At 44.6% G+C, this 20,000-nt stretch overlaps 2 protein-coding genes across 3 annotated transcripts; one reads left to right on the top strand and one right to left on the bottom strand.

Moving 5' to 3' along the window:
* The first annotated feature begins 5,956 nt into the window (after positions 1-5,956).
* LOC112237883 (cell division control protein 42 homolog) lies at positions 5,957-11,572 on the top strand. 2 transcript variants are annotated; one of them, XM_024406478.2, is made up of 6 exons: positions 5,957-6,054; positions 8,400-8,504; positions 8,791-8,863; positions 9,063-9,172; positions 10,221-10,418; positions 10,575-11,572. In XM_024406478.2, exons 2-6 carry the CDS (start codon positions 8,400-8,402, stop codon positions 10,662-10,664), a joined length of 576 nt encoding a protein of 191 aa, XP_024262246.2. In that variant the 5' UTR covers positions 5,957-6,054; the 3' UTR covers positions 10,665-11,572. The 2 variants fall into 2 exon arrangements, with proteins under 2 accessions (XP_024262246.2, XP_042160907.1); XM_042304973.1 differs by lacking the exon at positions 5,957-6,054 and adding an exon at positions 6,114-6,170.
* A 1,670-nt stretch (positions 11,573-13,242) lies between these two features.
* LOC112237884 (protein Wnt-4-like) lies at positions 13,243-18,035 on the bottom strand. The gene is made up of 9 exons (XM_024406479.2): positions 17,676-18,035; positions 17,233-17,467; positions 15,271-15,424; positions 14,895-14,979; positions 14,587-14,718; positions 14,284-14,426; positions 14,035-14,175; positions 13,740-13,902; positions 13,243-13,640 (listed from the first exon to the last, which is right to left on the bottom strand). The coding sequence occupies exons 2-9, from the start codon at positions 17,319-17,321 to the stop codon at positions 13,471-13,473; spliced, it is 1,077 nt and encodes a 358-aa protein (XP_024262247.1). The 5' UTR covers positions 17,322-17,467; positions 17,676-18,035; the 3' UTR covers positions 13,243-13,470.
* Between the last annotated feature and the right edge of the window lie 1,965 nt (positions 18,036-20,000).

Below are 20,000 nucleotides of genomic sequence, written 5' to 3' on the forward strand. Positions count from 1 at the left end.
AAAAAGATGATAGAGGCCTGTAATTTTCATCATAGGTACACTTCAACTATGACAGACAAAATTAGATTAAAAAAATCCAGAAAATCACATTGTAGGAGTTTTAATGAATTTATTTGCAAATTACGCTTTGAGGACAATACAGTGCCACTGACACGGCCTGCAACGAAATATGCGGTCTCTCCTTCACTGCAGCCGAGGTGAGTAAGACATTTAAAGATGTTAATGCGAGTGTAGCGAAATGCTTGTGCTTCTAGTTCCGACAATGCAGTAATAACGAACAAGTAATCTAACTAACAATTCCAAAAAAAACTACTGTCTTATACACAGTTTAAGGGGATAAAGAATATGTACATAAGGATATATGAATGAGTGATGGTACAGAGCAGCATAGGCAAGATACAGTAGATGATATCGAGTACAGTATATACATATGAGATGAGTATGTAAACCAAGTGGCATAGTTAAAGTGGCTAGTGATACATGTATTACATAAGGATGCAGTCGATGATATAGAGTACAGTATCTACGTATGCATATGAGATGAATAATGTAGGGTAAGTAACATTATATAAGGTAGCATTGTTTAAAGTGGCTAGTGATATATTTACATCATTTCCCATCAATTCCCATGATTAAAGTGGCTGGAGTAGAGTCAGTGTCATTGACAGTGTGTTGGCAGTAGCCACTCAATGTTAGTGGTGGCTGTTTAACAGTCTGATGGCCTTGAGATAGAAGCTGTTTTTCAGTCTCTCGGTCCCAGCTTTGATGCACCTGTACTGACCTCGCCTTCTGGATGACAGCGGGGTGAACAGGCAGTGGCTCGGGTGGTTGATGTCCTTGATGATCTTTATGGCCTTCCTGTAGCATCGGGTGGTGTAGGTGTCCTGGAGGGCAGGTAGTTTGCCCCCGGTGATGCGTTGTGCAGACCTCACTACCCTCTGAGAGCCTTACGGTTGAGGGCGGTGCAGTTGCCATACCAGGCGGTGATACAGCCCGCCAGGATGCTCTCGATTGTGCATCTGTAGAAGTTTGTGAGTGCTTTTGGTGACAAGCCGAATTTCTTCAGCCTCCTGAGGTTGAAGAGGCGCTGCTGCGCCTTCCTCACGATGCTGTCTGTGTGAGTGGACCAATTCAGTTTGTCTGTGATGTGTATGCCGAGGAACTTAAAACTTGCTACCTCTCCACTACTGTTCCATCGATGTGGATGGGGGTGTTCCCTCTGCTGTTTCCTGAAGTCCACAATCATCTCCTTAGTTTTGTTGACGTTGAGTGTGAGGTTATTTTCCTGACACCACACTCCGAGGGCCCTCACCTCCTCCCTGTAGGCCGTCTCGTCGTTGTTGGTAATCAAGCCTACCACTGTTGTGTCGTCCATAAACTTGATGATTGAGTTGGAGGCGTGCGTGGCCACGCAGTCGTGGGTGAACAGGGAGTACAGGAGAGGGCTCAGAACGCACCCTTGTGGGGCCCCAGTGTTGAGGATCAGCGGGGAGGAGATGTTGTTGCCTACCCTCACCACCTGGGGGCGGCCCGTCAGGAAGTCCAGTACCCAGTTGCACAGGGCGGGTCGAGACCCAGGGTCTCGAGCTTGATGACGAGCTTGGAGGGTACTATGGTGTTGAATGCCGAGCTGTAGTCGATGAACAGCATTCTCACATAGGTATTCCTCTTGTCCAGATGGGTTAGGCAGTGTGCAGTGTGGTTGAGATTGCATCGTCTGTGGACCTATTTGGGCGGTAAGCAAATTGGAGTGGGTCAAGGGTGTCAGGTAGGGTGGAGGTGATATGGTCCTTGACTAGTCTCTCAAAGCACTTCATGATGACGGATGTGAGTGCTACGGGCGGTAGTCGTTTAGCTCAGTTACCTTAGCTTTCTTGGGAACAGGAACAATGGTGGCCCTCTTGAAGCATGTGGGAACAGCAGACTGGTATAGGGATTGGTTGAATATGTCCGTAAACACACCGGCCAGCTGGTCTGCGCATGCTCTGAGGGCGCGGCTGGGGATGCCGTCTGGGCCTGCAGCCTTGCGAGGGTTAACACGTTTAAATGTCTTACTCACTTCGGCTGCAGTGAAGGAGAGACCGCATGTTTTCGTTGCAGGCCGTGTCAGTGGCACTGTATTGTCCTCAAAGCGGGCAAAAAGTTATTTAGTCTGCCTGGGAGCAAGACATCCTGGTCCGTGACTGGGCTGGGTTTCTTCCTGTAGTCCGTGATTGACTGTAGACCCTGCCACATGCCTCTTGTGTCTGAGCCGTTGAATTGAGATTCTACTTTGTCTCTGTACTGGCGCTTAGCTTGTTTGATAGCCTTGCGGAGGGAATAGCTGCACTGTTTGTATTCAGTCATGTTACCAGACACCTTGCCCTGATTAAAAGCAGTGGTTCGCGCCTTCAGTTCCACACGAATGCTGCCATCAATCCACGGTTTCTGGTTAGGGAATGTTTTAATCGTTGCTATGGGAACGACATCTTCAACGTACGTATTGTGTGTAGATTGACGAGGAACATATTTTATTTATCCATTTTATAATAAGGCTGTAACGTAACAAAATATGGAAAAGTGAAGGGGTCTGAATACTTTCAGAATGGACTGAATGCATAGGGGTAAGGCGAATAGGCATCAAGACTGTCTAAAGTCAGTATACATGTGTGTGCATGTTACAGTATGTGTGTGTTGGAGTGTCAGTGAGTGTGTAGAATACTGTGACTGTGCAAAACTATTTTTTTTAAATTCAAGGGTCAACTCAGATAGTCCGTGCAGCCATTCTGTTAGCTACAGTTGAAGTCGGAAGTTTACATACACCTTAGCCAAATACATTTAAACTCAGTTTTTCACAATTCCTGACATTTAATCCAAGTAAAAATTCCCTGTTTTAGGTCAGTTAGGATCACCACTTTGTCAGAATAATAGTAGAGAGAATTATTTATTTCAGCTTTTATTTCTTTCATCACATTCCTAGTGGGTCAGAAGTTTACATACACTCAATTAGTAATTAGTATTTGGTAGCATTGCCTTTAAATTGTTGAACTTGGGTCAAACGGTTTGTGTATCCTTCCACAAGCTTCGCACAATAAGTTGTGTGAATTTTGGCCCATTCCTCCTGACAGAGCTGGTGTAACTGAGTCAGGTTTATAAGGCCTCCTTACTCGCAAATGCTTTTTCAGTTCTGCCCACACATTTTCTACAGGATTGAGGTCAGGGCTTTGTGATGGCCACACCAATACCTTGACTTTGTTGTCCTTAAGCCATTTTGCCACAACTTTGGAAGTATGCTTGGGGTCATTGTCCATTTGGAAGACCCATTTGCGACCAAGCTTTAACTTCCTTACTGATGTCTTAGTTTATGCTGCAGTAGTTTGTGTCGGGGAGCTAGGGTCAGTCTGTTATATCTGGAGTATTTCTCCTGTCTTATCTGGTGTCCTGTGTGAATTTAAGTATGCTCTCTCTAATTCTGTCATTTCTTTCTCACTCTCTCTCCGAGGACCTGAGCCCTAGGACCATGCCTCAGGACTACCTGGGCTGATGACTCCTTGCTGTCCCCAGTCCACCTGGCCGTGCTGCTGCTCCAGTTTCAACTGTTCTGCCTGCGGCTATGGAACCCTGACCTGTTCACCGGACGTGCTACCTGTCCCAGACCTGCTGTTTTCAACTCTCTAGAGACAGAAGGAGCAGTAGCGATACTCTGAATGTGATTGGCTACAAAAAGCCAACTGACATTTACTCCTGAGGTGCTGACCTGTTGCATCCTCGACAACCACTGTGATTATTATTATTTGACCCTGTTGGTCATCTATGAACATTGGAACATCTTGGCCATGTTCTGTTATAATCTCCACCTGGCCTGGTTCCTCTCTAGGTTTCTTCCTAGGTTCTGGCCTTTCCAGGGAGTTTTTCCTAGCCACCGGGCTTCTACACCTGCATTGCTTGCTGTTTGGGGTTTTAGGCTGGGTTTCTGTACAGCACTGAGATATCAGCTGATGTAAGAAGGGCTTTATAAATTCATTTGATTTGAGATGTTGCTTCAATATATCCACATACATTTCCTTCCTCATGATGTCAACTATTTTGGGAAGTGCATCAGTCCATCCTACAGCAAAGCACCGCCACAACATGATGCTGCCACCCCCATGCTTCACGGTTAGGATGGTGTTCTTAGGCTTGCAAGCCTCCCCCTTTTCCTCCAAACATAACAATGGTCATTATGGCCGAACAGTTCTATTTTTGTTTCATCAGACCAGAGAACATTTCTCCAAAAAGTAAGATCTTTGTCCACATGTGCAGTTGCAAACCGTAGTCTGTCTTTTTTATGGCGGTTTTGGAGCAGTGGCTTCATCCTTGCTGAGCGGCCTTTCAGGTTATGTCGATATAGGACTTGTTTTACTGTGGATATAGATAATTTTGTACATGTTTCCTCCAGCATCTTCACAAGGTACTTTGCTGTTGTTCTGGGATTGATTTGCACTTTTCGCACCAAAGTACGTTCATCTCTAAGAGACAGAACGGGTCTCCTTCCTGAGCGGTATGACGGCTGCGTGGTCCCATGGTGTTTATACTTGCGTACTATTGTTTGTACAGATGAACGTGGTACCTTCAGGCGTTTGGAAATTGCTCCCAAGGATGAACCAGACTTGTGGAGGTCTACAATTTATTTTCTGAGTTCTTGGCTGATTTCTTTTGATTTTCCCATGATGTCAAGCAAAGAGACACTGAGTTTGAAGGTAGGCCTTGAAATACATCCACAGGCACACCTCCACAATGTACTCAAATTATGTCAATTAGCCTTTCAGAATCTTCTAAAGCCCTGACATAATTTTCTGGAATTTTCCAAGCTGTTTAAAGGCACAGTCAACTTAATGTATGTAAACTTCTGACCCATTGGAATTGTGATACAGTGATTTATAAGTGAAATAATCTGTCTGTAAACAATTGTTGGAAAAAGTACTTGTGTCATGCACAAAGTAGATGTCCTAACCGACTTGCCAAAACTGTAGTTTGTTAACAAGAAATTTGTGGAGTGTTTGAAAAGCGAGTTTTAATGACTACAACCTAAGTGTATGTAAACTAGTTTTAATGACTCCTACATAAGTGTATGTAAACTTCCCACTTCAACTGTATTTAGCAGTATTATGGCTCGGAGATGGAAGCTGTTTAGGAGCCTGTCGGTGTCAGACATGATTCACTGGTACCGCTTACCGTGCAGAAGCAGAGAGAAAGGTCTATAGCTTAGGTGGCTCAAGTCTAACAATTTCATGGCCCTTTCTTTCACACCGGCTGTTATAGAGGTCCTGTATAGCAAGGAGCTCGGCCCCAGTGATGTACTGAACCGCCATGCGATTGAGGGTGGTGCTGTGGCCATACCAAGCAGTGATGCAGCCAGTCGAGATGCTCTCAATGGTGCAGCTGTAGTACTTTTTTTGAGGATTTTAGATGGTGTGCATTTCCACTGTACTGCTATCCTCGTGGGGTTCAGTTTTCACTCCAGTCCATTCCACCCATTGGATTAAGTCACATTTATGAAGTTGATTTATTTGTTGTTGATATTTTGTTTACAAGTCACTGTCATACATACTACTGGCTAGATGCCAGCTACCACCCGGTCACTCAATCCTGCACCTTAGAGACATGGAATCCCTGGTCACTGTAATAATGGAAAACATTACACTTCATTAATATTTAGAATATTGTTCTACTTATTTCATATGTATATATTGTATTGTACTGTATTCTAGTCAATGTCACTCTGACATTGCTCGTCCTAATATTTATATAATTGCATTATTTTACTTTTAGATTGTGTGTATTGTTGTGAATTGCAGGATATTACTGCACTGTTGGACCTAGGAACACAAGCATTTCTCTACACCCGCAATAACATTGCTAAATATGTGTATGCGACCATTCAATTTGATTTCATTGTATTTATTGTCGGTAGGTGGCAGTACTGTCACAAGGACGGGGGGAAAAAAACGAAGAAAAAAAATCCTCACTCGCAGCTGCGCAGAAGTGGTCTAGTCAAACCCGGATGTAACCAACGCCTAATTGCCGGAGAAAACGGTGAGTACTTTTCTGAAAACGGGCATAATTAATTTGTTTTAGTTGAATAAGAGAAGTGAATGTGAAGACAGTTGTAGTATAGATTAAGCCATCGTTATATATAGGTGCCTACTCACGTAAGAAACGTTGAATTGTTAACGACCATAAGCGACTTTTTAGGAAATTAGTAATCACAGGCTAACCGAGGGGCAATGCCTGCCAGCCAATCCACATTGTCATAACTTTGAAAACTTTTATGATATGCGGACTGTACAAAATAACCAACTGTCGGAAATGTTTTATGACAATCTAACTTTACCCAAAATGATCTGGCTAGTTATATGCGTTAATGTCTCCCGAGTAGCCAGTAGCTAACGTTTGGTATGAAAGTATTGTTCAATTTTGCCTGACACTTCATACAGTGTAGAACAAATTGTAAGGTTTAACTTTCATTTTTAGACTGACTGAGGCTTTAAAGGCTAGCTACAGATTGTTACACCAGATAATGCGTGAAACCAAATATTGTTGGTATCCATTACTGGGAGTTACAGGTTACTGTATGCTGTAACGTTAGCACAGAGAATTTGACCAACCTTAGTGATATAATCTTTACAAACTTCGTTGTCAATTCGGTCAAACATATATATTCTAAAATGTCTGTGTCCAGTTGCAGGTAGTGCGTTTGAATTGAGAAAATGCTCAGTTATGAATGTGTACGGCGCCAAATTAAGGTTTTTCGAAAATTCTCTGTGCTACGCCAAACAGTACCTAAATCCCAGTAATGGATCCCCAACATCGATGGTTAAATCACATTATTTGGTGTAACAATCTGTAGCTATGCAATGGCATGCTTGCGGTCCTTGCATTTTTTTCTGGGAATTATGGGTGCATTTAGACAAGCAGGTCCACCTTTTCCTCCACTAATTGGTCGTTTGACCAATCACATCAGATTGATTTTTTTTTTCATTGCTGATCTGATTGGTCTAAAGATCAGAATTAGTCAACCAGTCTAAACGCAGCCTATGTCCGGTGCCCTGCTGTCCAGTTCACTTGCTGTCTGCCGAAGTTAGTTATAAGCCATAACGGTAGAGTCGATTGTTTATTCATAAGAGATGCCATTTCCTTTTCACATGTTTAGGTATAGACTAGCTGCTTTTAGCAACGCTAGCATTTACACACTAGCGTTGCTGGGAATTAGCTTGTAAAAAAAACCCGCCTAGTTCGCCAGAAGTTATACAGTTAATTTCAGTTTACTCTCTCGGTTGTCTGTAGGCATGGTCCTTATGCAGGGTTGAATTTGAAAGAGAAAAAAACACATATTGTAACGTATAATTAACCAGCATTTCCCAACATGGGTCTGTTGTAGACCCATGTAGTTCTTCAGCGAGGTCAGTTCCTCTCTGCTTACATGTCAAAATAAAAATCCCCAACAAGATCTTGCTTTTTTTGTGCATGTATGGCACACGTGCATGACTCTTATTTTGACATGAAGTAAGCGGAGAGAAAGTGGGCCTACAATTGACCCACGTTTGGACAGTATGTTTTAATTTATGTTCTAGTGGATGTTTTTTCTCAAGTTCCCCCCGCATAAGGACTTACCCTAAGGACAATCGGCAGAGTAAGTTTAAATATAACGTTATTTAACCTCTGGCTTCCGGTGGAATATCGCTTTTTTTTTGCAAGATAATTCCTAGCGTCACAAGTGTGGAATACTAGCGTTGCTAAAAGCAGATAGGTATAGAATTGCTTTTACTAATGTGTTAATCTAATTATTAAGCAGAAGTAACGATTTGAAATTAGAATCTTAAATCAGGCAAAACGCAACAAATAGTCATGACTACATCATGTCGCTTCCCATTCCCTGTCATATCTTTGCTATGCAAGTATGCGGAAGTTAACGTTGTCTAGCTGTAACTGGAAATAACTTTTTATTACATAACACCAAGTGTGTCACAGAGACACGTTTTTTGGGGTAGTCCAGGCATATTTAGATTTGTCTGGACCCCTGTCTGTTTACCTGTCTGTCTCTACCTCCTTCTGTTGACTAGTAGAAGTTCTTCCCCCTCATAAAGGATCCATTTGTAACAATCAACATGTTTCCAATGCGGTCAAGCCCAATGTGGTCAAGCATCGTTTGTGGTTTGATGGTCAATAGATGCCCTTGTTTTGAGCATTAGCCTAACACACCGTGAACATCACCTGTCTGTATATCAATAGGCTGCAGGCCAGGCAGACAGTGTTATTGCTAATCGGGGTGCTGCTGTTATGTTGTTTTTAGTTTGTGGAGTCACAAGCAGGGTCTCAAATATGTCCTTCATGAGATAGTAACTCTACTTTGTTATGTCTTTCTTTCTCTCTATGAGTAGATGCAGACAATAAAGTGTGTAGTGGTGGGGGACGGAGCTGTAGGAAAGACCTGTCTACTTATCTCCTACACAACCAACAAGTTCCCCTCAGAATACGTGCCTACGGTAAGAGGTGGGCAGGGGAGGGTGTAATTAGGGGCAGACAAGTCACACCCTAAACACTGTGGAGGTCAGTGGGGTGATGTCCAGAGAGCTGAGTGGGAGGGTAGAATGGGCTTTAACACCATAACCAGCCTGCCAGTTGTGGTCATTTGAACCTTTTCTTGAACTTTGTTTTAAATAAATATTTTTTTACATTTAGCTTATTGATTTACATTTGCTTCATCAAATAATTTTAGATTGGTAACATCCCTTGAACTTTTACTCATTCTTTTATGTGTCTCATGTGCAGGTGTTTGATAATTATGCAGTGACGGTGATGATCGGAGGGGAACCCTACACACTTGGGCTTTTCGACACTGCAGGTAATCTGTCTCTGTCAATTTATTATTTTGTCTGTATATCCTTTTAAGCAGTCTGTGTGCTACAACTAAATCCTAGTCTGACTTTGTTCATTCTTGAAAACATATGATGTCTTGTAAATGCAACTCAACCAGTTGAATCGTTCAATATCATATTAGTTTCATTGTCACAGCGTTCTCTTCCTCTGATTGGTCGTCTCAGGTCAGGAGGATTACGATAGGCTGCGACCTCTCAGCTACCCGCAGACGGACGTCTTCCTCGTCTGTTTCTCCTGCGTCTCACCCTCATCCTTTGAGAATGTCCGAGAGAAGGTCGGTGTTGGTCTCTGAGTCGCCACACCTCAACTTCTTACCTTGTATTATTACCCATAGAGAAACTTCTAGATGATGGATCTGAACCCTTTCCTTAGCCACTTCACCTTCTGTTATGGCAGAAGATCTCCCAAAGCCTATTGGAAGGCTATGTGAAGTCATCCTCATATTGCTTACATCAGGAATGGGCAACTTTGATGGGGCCGCAGTGGCGGCTGCAAAACATTGAGGTTTTAGTTAAGTTCCTGCAATTCTACACATTTTGCCATGGAGTGTAGAGAAAATGTTGCAGTTTTAAAGTAAGTTTGCTTCAATTCTATACATTTTGCCATGGGGCGGAGAGAAGATTTTACAATTTGAGAACATTTCATGCAATTCTACAAATTTTGCCATAGGGTGTAGAGAAATGTGTAGTTTTACAGCAAAGGTTCTTAAATTCTACACACTGCCGTAGTGTAGAGAGAAATGTTTGCAAAATTAATGGGGGCCTCCTGGTCGACCATGATTACTACAAGTTTAGATGGCTAGACTAACTTACCAATCTAAAAAATCTTAGCTGACATGGCTAATTAAGTGACTGTCAGTGACTAACATAACACAAGAAACTCCTGATTCACAACCACATTTAAAAATGGCAAATTGTATTATACTATTGTAACTCTCAACAATAAGTTGAGACCCCGAATGAGTTCCAAATTGTTTTGTTTTTTTTAAACACATTTTGAGAAATTGATCCGCAGCCCTCCAGTTGCCCATTCCTGGCTTACATCGATCTCTGTTGATATCTGCAAACAGAATGGCTAGGGGCTAGCTCAGGGGGGGAAAAAGACCATGCACTACTAGCACTCACTTTGCTGAAAAATGTACTTCCTACAACTGGGGTATGTAGTTGTCTCACCTTGCTATCGTAAGATGAATGCACTAACTGTAAGTCTCTCTGGATAAGAGTGTCTGCTGAATGACTAACATGTAAAAATGATTTTGAATTGAGCATATGAACTGATTTCTGTACACACTCTGACCTCTGTGTATCCTTCGACTCATGTAGTGGGTTCCAGAGATCTCCCATCACTGTCCTCGTACACCCTTCCTGTTGGTGGGCACCCAGGTGGATCTGAGGGACGACAGCAACACTGTGGAGAAGCTGGCCAAGAACAAACAGCGGCCCCTGTCCCCTGAGAGCGGAGACAAGCTGGCCCGGGATCTCCGGGCCGTCAAATATGTGGAGTGCTCTGCCCTCACGCAGGTAAGAAGCCAAGGATAATGTTACATGGTTAGAGGGGAAAAGGACTGATAAGGACCCATGGTGGCTGAAACATTGCTGTACTTCACAAAATAGGTTAGAATACATTTATAAACCATGAAAAGTCAATGCAAACTCTCCCTCTCTCCTCTCGCTCAGAGGGGGCTGAAGAACGTGTTTGACGAGGCCATCCTGGCAGCTTTGGAACCTCCTGAGACTAAATCCAAGAAACGCTGTGTCCTGTTATAAAGGGAGGAGGATTGAAGGAGCGGTAGAGGGGCAGGGTTAAGAATGTTATAAAGGGAGGAGGAGAGAAGGAGCGGTAGAGGGGCAGGGTTAAGAATGGGTGAGTTGGTTACAATTAAGAGAAGCAGATCAACAGCTTGAAAAGGACAAAAAGAGTGAAAAGGAAGGAGATGAAATGGCATCGAGACTCCAATACATTCATGCACTGTGCCTTCTTAATATGTTTTGAAAAAAGGAGAGGAGAGCGATTTGGTCTTTCAAGTAAAGAATACAAGAGGGGAAGGAATCAACAGAGCTTTCATCTAGTCTCCTTCTCCAGATACACTTTAGACATCTGAAGTGTTTACCCTAACATTACTTCTGTGGGGCGGGCTCTCCTACCTGCCTGTCATGTTGCCTTTGTGCCTAGCTTAAATTAAATAAATACCTTGGGGAAACACTTAATTGACATTGTTTTCTTTTGTTGCTACTTTGAGGAGGGAGGGAGAAAACACAAGATTTATTTCCACTCCCGACCAGGCTAGCATGCTAGAATGGTCACTTTTCCTTTTGGGACACACCAAGTGCATTTTCGCCTCAGATTTGACTGTACTCTGCAGGCGACACAGAGAACTGAATTTATATTATTTTTTATCTCTTTGTGTCATGTATGATGTATTCATTTTATGATTTTCTTTGGGGAAATTGTTAGCGTATATTATATTTTTTTTGTTGCGTAATAAAAAAAGTTTTTTGCTTGACTACCAACTTGATTGTGATTGGTTGATAGTATAACAAATTCAACTGTAATATTTTGAATAGCTGAACTTAATCTTGATAAAAACAATGATGGTGAGATTATAACCTTTTCCTAGTCAACTTCTGGATGTTTGTAATTGCAGAATGTTTGTAATAAAATAGTTTAACTGACACGGTTGGTCATTGAGTTAGTGTGTAATTCTTATTTTTCTATATATGGGTTGGTCATTGAGTTAGTGTGTAATTCTTATTTTTCTATATATGTTTCACGTGACCTAAACAGCACACATCATAGAAGAAACTGTAGTCAAAACAAGTTTATTTGATCAAGTCGACTGCAGAACACTGTAGCAACATGCATCACAATTGTTTCACAGCAGCGTTGGACTAAAGCAACATGGATGTAGATGGACTGGGCGGAAGGGACAGGTATCCTTACTGGTGGAATCTGAGGGGTAGGAGGAGGGGCCACAGCATGATTGATGCACAAATAAATAAAAGAATAGTGGCAAAAGACTCATGAATACAGTAAATATATAAAGACCAACTACCTACTACACTGAAATCAAACCGATTTAAGAAAAGGGCTGTAATAATTTCCCTGTTAGTGGTTAATTTCGGCTTTAAATGCTTTGTCAGTTTAAGTTAATTGTGTGTGTGCTCGCTGTAGGCTGTGTGCCATTATGATCTAGACAATCACCTACACAGTGTAGGACGCTGACTTGCAATGCTGCGTCATCCGTTTAGGTTGAAAGAGTACATCATGAGTGTAATATGTTCAATGGTAGTGTTAATATTGCTCTATGCAGGGAGTTTCCTTTCTCCATGCTTGTTAGTATCTCTACTTTCTGGCGTTAGAGGTAATGGGAGAGGTCATTCCACCCTTCCCTTGCAGAGGTTTCTGTCATGCATAGGTCCTCACTCATAATGCACTGGCTTATACTATCCACACGGAGTCAGGTCAACTTTGTAGAACATGTCATCAGTGTTCTATAATTTTAACTAGGAAAGTCAGTTAAGAACAATTTTTTTTCAATGACAGCCTAGGAACAAAGTTCTGCCTTGTTCAGGGGCAGAACGACAGATTTGTACCTTGTCAGCTCGGGGATTTGATCTTGAACCTTTCAGTTACTAGTCCAATGCTCTAACCACTAGGCTACGCTGCCACCCCAAACAATGTCTGGACAGTGTTCTACAACCTTTCCCCCAGGGCCCCACTTTTCACATTTGAAAAATGTAACTTTGTTTAATTTCAGGGACCTAGGATTTTAGGTAGGCTCTTTTAATGGTTAGAATAATAATGGATAAGGAAAATAAAATCTTGACCCGATTTCCCAAAATGTTAATCCGCTACCAAATATGTTTTTGTTTAAATGTATATGAACCTCAATTTAATTATAGCTATTCTCGTTTACAGAAAGTGAATAGATCAATTGATAGCGACAGAGTCACACATTGTATAAGATTACTTCCCAAGCAAGGCCAATTTCTTTGACTCCTTGACTTTAGGCCATAACTCAGATTCTGAATGTCATAGAGACAAACCAAAGATATTCCCAGAGTCGCATCTTCCTTGGGAATTTTACCCCTTGTTTCTAGCCTAAAGCATCACAGATTTATGCATTGTTTTAGGTGTAAACAATAAAAAAATAAAATACCCCTTATGTCAAGGGAGGTCCCCCCCCCCCCAAAGAAACATTGGCGCCTCCTAGGTTGGGAACCCTGATTCTAGAGTGTCTGGTCCACAGGAGGTTGGTGGCACCTGAATTGGGGAGGACAGGCTCGTGGTAATGGCTGGAGTGGAATTAGTGGGCTAGTATAAAATACATCAAACATATGCCATTCCATTTACTTCGGTCCAGCCATTATTATGAACCGTCCTCCCCTCAGCAGCCTCCACTGGTCTGGTCATTGCAGTGTTCCAGAATGTCTGGGTAGTGTTGTGTTCTAGAGTGTCTGGGTACTGTTGTGTTCTAGAGTGTCTGGACAGTGTTGTGTCTGGGTAGTGTTCTAGACAGGTGTAAGGTTCTTGCGTGTCTGCTCAGTGCTCTGGGTTCTGTATAGACTGGGTTCACTCTCGGCAGGTGTGGATCATCACTGTGTTCTTGCACTGCTGGCAGCGGACCGAGCAGCACCAGGAGAACTTACAGGAGCAGCGCTGCACCATCTCAGCCCGGCCTGCCCGGTACCCTGGCCCACAACACACCAGCTCACAGCCATCTGGGGCCAGCCGGGAGGTGCCTGGGAGGGGAGGATGTAGACAAGGTAGAGAAAAGGAAATAAGGATGTGAACATACAAAACAGCTTTATCCCAGTGCTGCTGATGTGACTGAATCTCACCGTTACAGCGTCGGCCGGCTGTCCCGGGGATCCCATTGTCGGGGTCGAGACGGCAGAAGTCTGGCGAGATAGCGAGGTACACCAGGTCCCTGGCAGCGGGAGGTTTGACCTGGGGATCCCGGGGCAGCAGGGCTGTCCTCGAGCCGATACGGGACAGACGCACCTGGGTGATTGGGGGTATTTGTTGAATGTTAGAGATTTTAAAAAGACTGGAAGCAGTAAAAACACTAATTTCCAATGGTTTGTCACCTATTAAATGAATCATGAAGATGATATCCCAAATATATGGCTGTACCTCTGTGGCTCCATCAAAGCGTTCCTTCAGCACGGCGCCGACGCGCCGAAATGGGGGCATGACTTTCCAGCAGGTCCTCAGCTCACAGGATCCCGAGACACCATGACACTTACACTCCACCTGCATGTTATGGAGGATAGCCTGGGGATGGAGGAATGTAAAAGAACAATCAGGAAGTCAGAGGAAACAAGGAAAAAAGATGATAGAAGTGAAGATTGATGATGTCATCAGTGCCCCACAGCCACCAACCTTCCGTCCAGCCTCGTTGTTATGGACATTCATGAGGGGTCGCCCTGCCGACATCCCCTTGGCACGCTCCGTCTCATCCACGAAGGTCTGGGAGAAGGCCACACCATATGACAGGTTATCACTGCACCCAGACCACTGGAAACCTGCAGGACAGACAGAAAGATGTTGATAGCATCTGCACATTTTCCAGCTATGTATTTCAAGACAAAGTTTAACTGACAGACAGAAAGAGAGACAGACCTATAGACCGATGTCTAGACACAAGCGTAGACAGAGGATAAGAGGCCCACACCCCAGACTCACCCTCGGGACTGACCCCTCTGACCTTCCTGTCGCAGCCACACCGCTCTAGCTCCCCCCGGCTGCAGCCTCGCGTCACTGCAACCGCCACCGCCGCCGAGGACAGGGCGTGCACAAAGGCTGCCTCACGCGTGCCTGGTTTTTAGAAGAGTTCAAGACAGCAATGGACTAATTTACCATGTCAACACCTGTCCTTAGTCCTTCTGATTTCAGCCATGTGGAATGAATGGCTTCTCTGTTACCAGCATGTTAATGACTGTGGTACAACCACAGATTTCCAGTGGTAACTAGAGAGGCCCTGCTGTCCTCACCTTGGCTCATGACTCTACCGAACACGTTGACTCCACGTGGGGTGGTGGAGCAGTTCCAACGGCGATTACGAAACTGGTGCTGGCACTGATCAGACCAACAGCCAAGCCAATGGGACCAAGGGTTCGGGGTTCATATAGACAGGCAGATAGACATTTTACATAGGTGCTGAGGAGAGTGAACTTTGGTCAAACTGGTGCAATTGTTTAATACTTTAGTGAGTACAGATGAGGGGATGTTAATGATGCTGGATAAAGTGGAAGAAGATGATCCATAATTATAATAATAAATACAAATGGCTGATCTTAAAAAACTCTTCCCCATGGACTTTACTACTTTTGTAACACAACCGATGACAGTTCTGCCCCAGGCTCATACCTCCTCTATGACCATCTCGGCTGCCTTGCGCACAGACTCCATGACCTCTCCCCGCGCCCTGCACACCCCCACCTGCCCCACGGACAGTCCCCTCAGCCGCCCACAGAGGGCAGCACCCGACACGGGCCGCGAGCGCGGCATCCTCGCCAGGGAGCTGAGAGAGATAAAGAGAGGGAGAGGGGAAGATGCAGGGGAGGGGCAGAGGGGGAGATAGAGGAAGTGGGGGAGATGGGGATTGAGGGAGAGTGAGGGGGTAAATGGCGAGAAGGGGTGAGATAGAGGAAGAGAATGTGGGGGAGATGGGGATTGTGGGAGAGCGAGGGGGTAAATGGCGAGAAGGGGTGAGATAGAGGAAGAGAAAGTGGGGAGATGGGGATTGAGGGAGAGCGAGGGGGTAAATGGCAAGAAGGGGTGAGATAGAGGAAGAGAATGTGGGGAGATGGGGATTGTGGGAGAGCGAGGGGGTAAATGGCGAGAAGGGGTGAGATAGAGGAAGAGAAAGTGGGGGAGATGGGGATTGAGGGAGAGCGAGGGGGTAAATGGCAAGAAGGGGTGAGATAGAGGAAGAGAAAGTGGGGGAGATGGGGATTGAGGGAGAGCGAGGAGGTAAATGGCGAGAAGGGGTGAGATAGAGGATAAGGATAGAGGGAGAGGAAGAGAATGGGCGAAAGAGCCAATGATGGGTCAAAGAGGAGTGAACACAGGGGACAGGGTTTCAGAGAGAGAAAGAGAAGGACGGAGAAAGACCGGAAAACAAAAGGGACAGAGAAGACACAGTGAAGGGAGAGAGGACAAGAGAAAGACCAGTAGACCAAAGGGACAGAGAAGACACAGTGAAGGGAGAGAGGACAAGAGAAAGACCAGTAGACCAAAGGGACAGATAAGGCACAGTGAAGGGAGGGAGGACAAGAGAAAGAACAGTAGACCAAAGGGACAGAGAAGACACAGTGAAGGGAGAGAGGACAAGAGAAAGACCAGTAGACCAAAGGGACAGAGAAGACACAGTGAAGGGAGAGAGGACAAGAGAAAGACCAGTAGACCAAAGGGACAGAGAAGACACAGTGAAGGGCGGAAGAGAGAGAGAGGACAAGAGAAACACCAGTAGACCAAAGGGACAGAGAAGACACAGTGAAGGGAGAGAGGACAAGAGAAAGACCAGTAGACCAAAGGGACAGATAAGGCACAGTGAAGGGAGTGAGGACAAGAGAAAGAACAGTAGACCAAAGGGACAGAGAAGACACAGTGAAGGGAGAGAGGACAAGAGAAAGACCAGTAGACCAAAGGGACAGAGAAGACACAGTGAAGGGAGAGAGGACAAGAGAAAGACCAGTAGACCAAAGGGACAGAGAAGACACAGTGAAGGGCGGAAGAGAGAGAGAGGACAAGAGAAACACCAGTAGACCAAAGGGACAGAGAAGACACAGTGAAGGGAGAGAGGACAAGAGAAAGACCAGTAGACCAAAGGGACAGAGAAGACACAGTGAAGGGAGAGAGGACAAGAGAAAGAACAGTAGACCAAAGGGACAGAGAAGACACAGTGAAGGGAGAGAGGACAAGAGAAAGAACAGTAGACCAAAGGGACAGAGAAGACACAGTGAAGGGAGAGAGGACAAGAGAAAGACCAGTAGACCAAAGGGACAGAGAAGACACAGTGAAGGGAGGGAGAAAGAGAGAGAGGACAAGAGAAAGACCATTAGACCAAAGGGACAGAGAAGACACAGTGAAGGGAGGGAGAAAGAGAGAGAGGACAAGAGAAAGACCATTAGACCAAAGGGACAGAGAAGACACAGTGAAGGGAGAGAGAAAGAGAGAGAGGACAGGAGAGAAAAGGTCAGCAAGGGAGAGACAAAGAGAGAAAGGGGAGCGACAGAAAGAGATTTAGAGGCACGTCACCATCTTTTAAAAGTTATAGCATGACAAACAAACTCTCTCTTTCTCTCCCTCCCGGAACGCCAGACTTACAGCCAGTTGGTTGCCATGGTCGGGTGGGTTGCCCATAGCAACAGCAGGAGGAGTTGTGCCGTGAGATTGACAGCGGAGACAGTTGGCATCAGACTGTCTGTCTGTCCGTCTCCGTGGGTCAGTGAGTGTCCTTGGGCGGCAGTCTGCCCGTTTCCACAGTTATGCCTCGTTGTCCGTCAGTGTGTCAGTTTGTTCTATGTTTCTGATTCCGAGCTTGGGGATGATCCCCTCATATCTGCAGATAGGAGAAGGTCGACCTGGTTAGTTAAGTAATGTGTTTTGTCGGAGAAGCTCTCTCCCTCTTACAACTCATTCACAACCACTAGGTCTGTGATCAAGACTGTAGATGAGGGTGCTATTTCATTTTCTTTGAAAAATGCTATGTATAATACATAACAAGTTCTCTGGATGAGTACAGCTTAGTAATAAACGTGGGTTCTTACCAGTTCATGTCCAGCACTGTCCAGTAGTTTTTCTCTTTGGAAATGTGTCTGACCAGATTGAAAATGAAATCAAATTTCTCAGTGAACGGTATCAATGTTATAGATGAACAATTTCCACCTCTGTGATGGCAGAAACATGCCTATAGGAAGGTATTGTCATGTAAAGTGATCCAGGTACACGTCTAAAACAACTAAATTAGAAAATAAAAAAGGTCATATCCAAATAGTATGGTTCTTGACCAAATAAAATGACTTTTTAGAATAATTTGGCAGATAGTGATCAAAATTATTTTTGTCTGTTTCCCGTCTCTCTCTCTCTCACTCTCACTCTATCTCTCTCTCTCTCTCTCTCTCACTCACTCTCTCTCTCTCTCTCACACTCTCTCTCTCACACTCTCTCTCTCTCTCTCTCTCACTCTATCTCTCTCTCACTCTTTCTCTCTCTCTCTCTCTAGAAAATGTTTGAGAGAGAGAAAGAGACTAATATTATAAGACAAAGAACAAAAGTGAGGGAAACTCAACATCCAAAAGAGCCCCTAAGATTTCGATAGGTAAATATGTAAAAAAGCATTTTTCCTCTCTGCTGTTTGTCCTTTGGTTGCTTCCCCTCGTTAAGAAAACGAATGTGTGTCCAGTCCCGTAAAAGACCGAAAGAAAGAGTGAGAATGGTGAGATGGGAGTGATGGGTTATAAAGGAGGGAGAGAGTGAGGGAGGCAGGGAGGGAGAGAGAGAAGAGATGTAGGGTGGCAGTCAGAGGGAGGGGACACTGTGTAATGGTTACACTACAGTACATTAACATTGACACAGATGAATGGCATGGGCTCCACTGTGCATGTTAAGCACAAGACATAATATGTGACCCGGACCGTGTGTGTGCGCGTGCACGTACGTTCATGCATGTGTTCGTCCGTGTGTACCCACCAGTTTCCAAGAACTTTAAAAGCACCTGTCAGGATATGTCTCTGTTCATTCAGTGGCCCTAGCTACAGGTTCTCAGTGATGCCACATTGTGTGTTTGACTGAAGCGTGCAGTGGTTACTGTGGCCTGTAAGAAATACCCAGCAGAAGATGAAGGACTAAACACCTCCCTCTGCAACTGGACTTCTTGACGGGCCTCCCCAGGTGGTAATCGTAGGAATTAACACATCCGCCACGATGATCCTCAACACGGGGGCTCCTCAGGGGTGCGTGTTCAGTCCCCTCCTGAACTCCCTGTTCATTCATGACTGCACGGCCACGCACAACTCCAACATCATCATTAAGTTTGCTGATGACACAACAATGGTAGGCCTGATCACTGACAACGATGAGACAGCCTATATGGAGGAGGTCAGGAAAAGGAGGGTCGAGCACGCCCCAATCTCATCGACGGGGCTGTAGTGGAACAGGTTGAGAGCTTCAAGTTCCTTGGCGTCCACATCACCAACAAACTAACATGGTCCAAGCAAACAAAGACAGTCGTGAAGAGGGCACGACAAAACCTATTCCCCCTCAGGAGACTATAAAGATTTTACAGCTGCACCATTGAGCGCATCCTGATCCGGGTTGCGTCACTGCCTGGTATGGCAACTGCTCAGCCACCGACCGCAAGGCACTACAGAGGGTAGTGCGTATGGCCCAGTACATCACCGTGGCCAAGATTCCTGCCATCCAGGACACCTATACCAGGTGGTGTCAGAGGAAGGCCCTAAAAATTGTCAAAGACTCCAGCCACTGTAGTCATAGACTGTTCTCTCGGCTACTGGATGGCAAGCGGTACCGGAGCGCCATGTCTAGGTCCAAGAGGCTTCTAAACAGCTTCTACCCCCAAGCCATAAGACCCCTGAACAGCTAATCAAATGGCTACCCAGACTATTTGCATTGCCCCACTCCCTTACTTTGCTGCTACTCTCTGTTATTATCTATGCATAGCCACTTTAATAACTCTACCTACATGTACATAATTACCTAAGTTACCTCAACACTGGTGCCCCCGCACATTGACACATTGACTCTGTACCCCCTGTATATAGCCCCACTATTGTTATTAACTGCTGCTCTTTAATTATTTGTTATTCTTATCTCTTACTTTTTGGGGGGTATTTTCTTAAAACTGCATTGGTTCAGGGCTTGTAAGTAAGCATTTCACTGTAATACACCTGTTGTATTCGGCGCATGTGACAAATAAAATGTGATTTGATATAGAGATAACTCATCCACCCCTCGTCCAGGAATTGTGACACTGGTTTTTTGTGTATATATGTATGTGAGAAAGTGTCTTACCTAATGTTTAATCTTCCCAAACTTTGTTGCTCTTTTTACGAGTTCCCCCCCTCCCCTCCTCT

Source organism: Oncorhynchus tshawytscha, linkage group LG23, assembly GCF_018296145.1.
Source record: "Oncorhynchus tshawytscha isolate Ot180627B linkage group LG23, Otsh_v2.0, whole genome shotgun sequence".
NCBI lineage: Eukaryota > Metazoa > Chordata > Actinopteri > Salmoniformes > Salmonidae > Oncorhynchus > Oncorhynchus tshawytscha.

Coding starts and splice junctions, on each gene's coding strand:
- LOC112237883 (XM_024406478.2), top strand. CDS start 8,400: ATGCAGACAATAAAGTGTGTAGTGGTGGGGGACGGAGCTGTAGGAAAG. Junction 9,173..10,220: donor TTGAGAATGTCCGAGAGAAG/GTCGGTGTTGGT, acceptor CGACTCATGTAG/TGGGTTCCAGAGATCTCCCA. Junction 10,419..10,574: donor AGTGCTCTGCCCTCACGCAG/GTAAGAAGCCAA, acceptor CCTCTCGCTCAG/AGGGGGCTGAAGAACGTGTT.
- LOC112237884 (XM_024406479.2), bottom strand. CDS start 17,321: ATGCCAACTGTCTCCGCTGTCAATCTCACGGCACAACTCCTCCTGCTG. Junction 14,719..14,894: donor CGGTAGAGTCATGAGCCAAG/GTGAGGACAGCA, acceptor TCTAAAAACCAG/GCACGCGTGAGGCAGCCTTT. Junction 13,903..14,034: donor GCTTTGATGGAGCCACAGAG/GTACAGCCATAT, acceptor CCAATCACCCAG/GTGCGTCTGTCCCGTATCGG.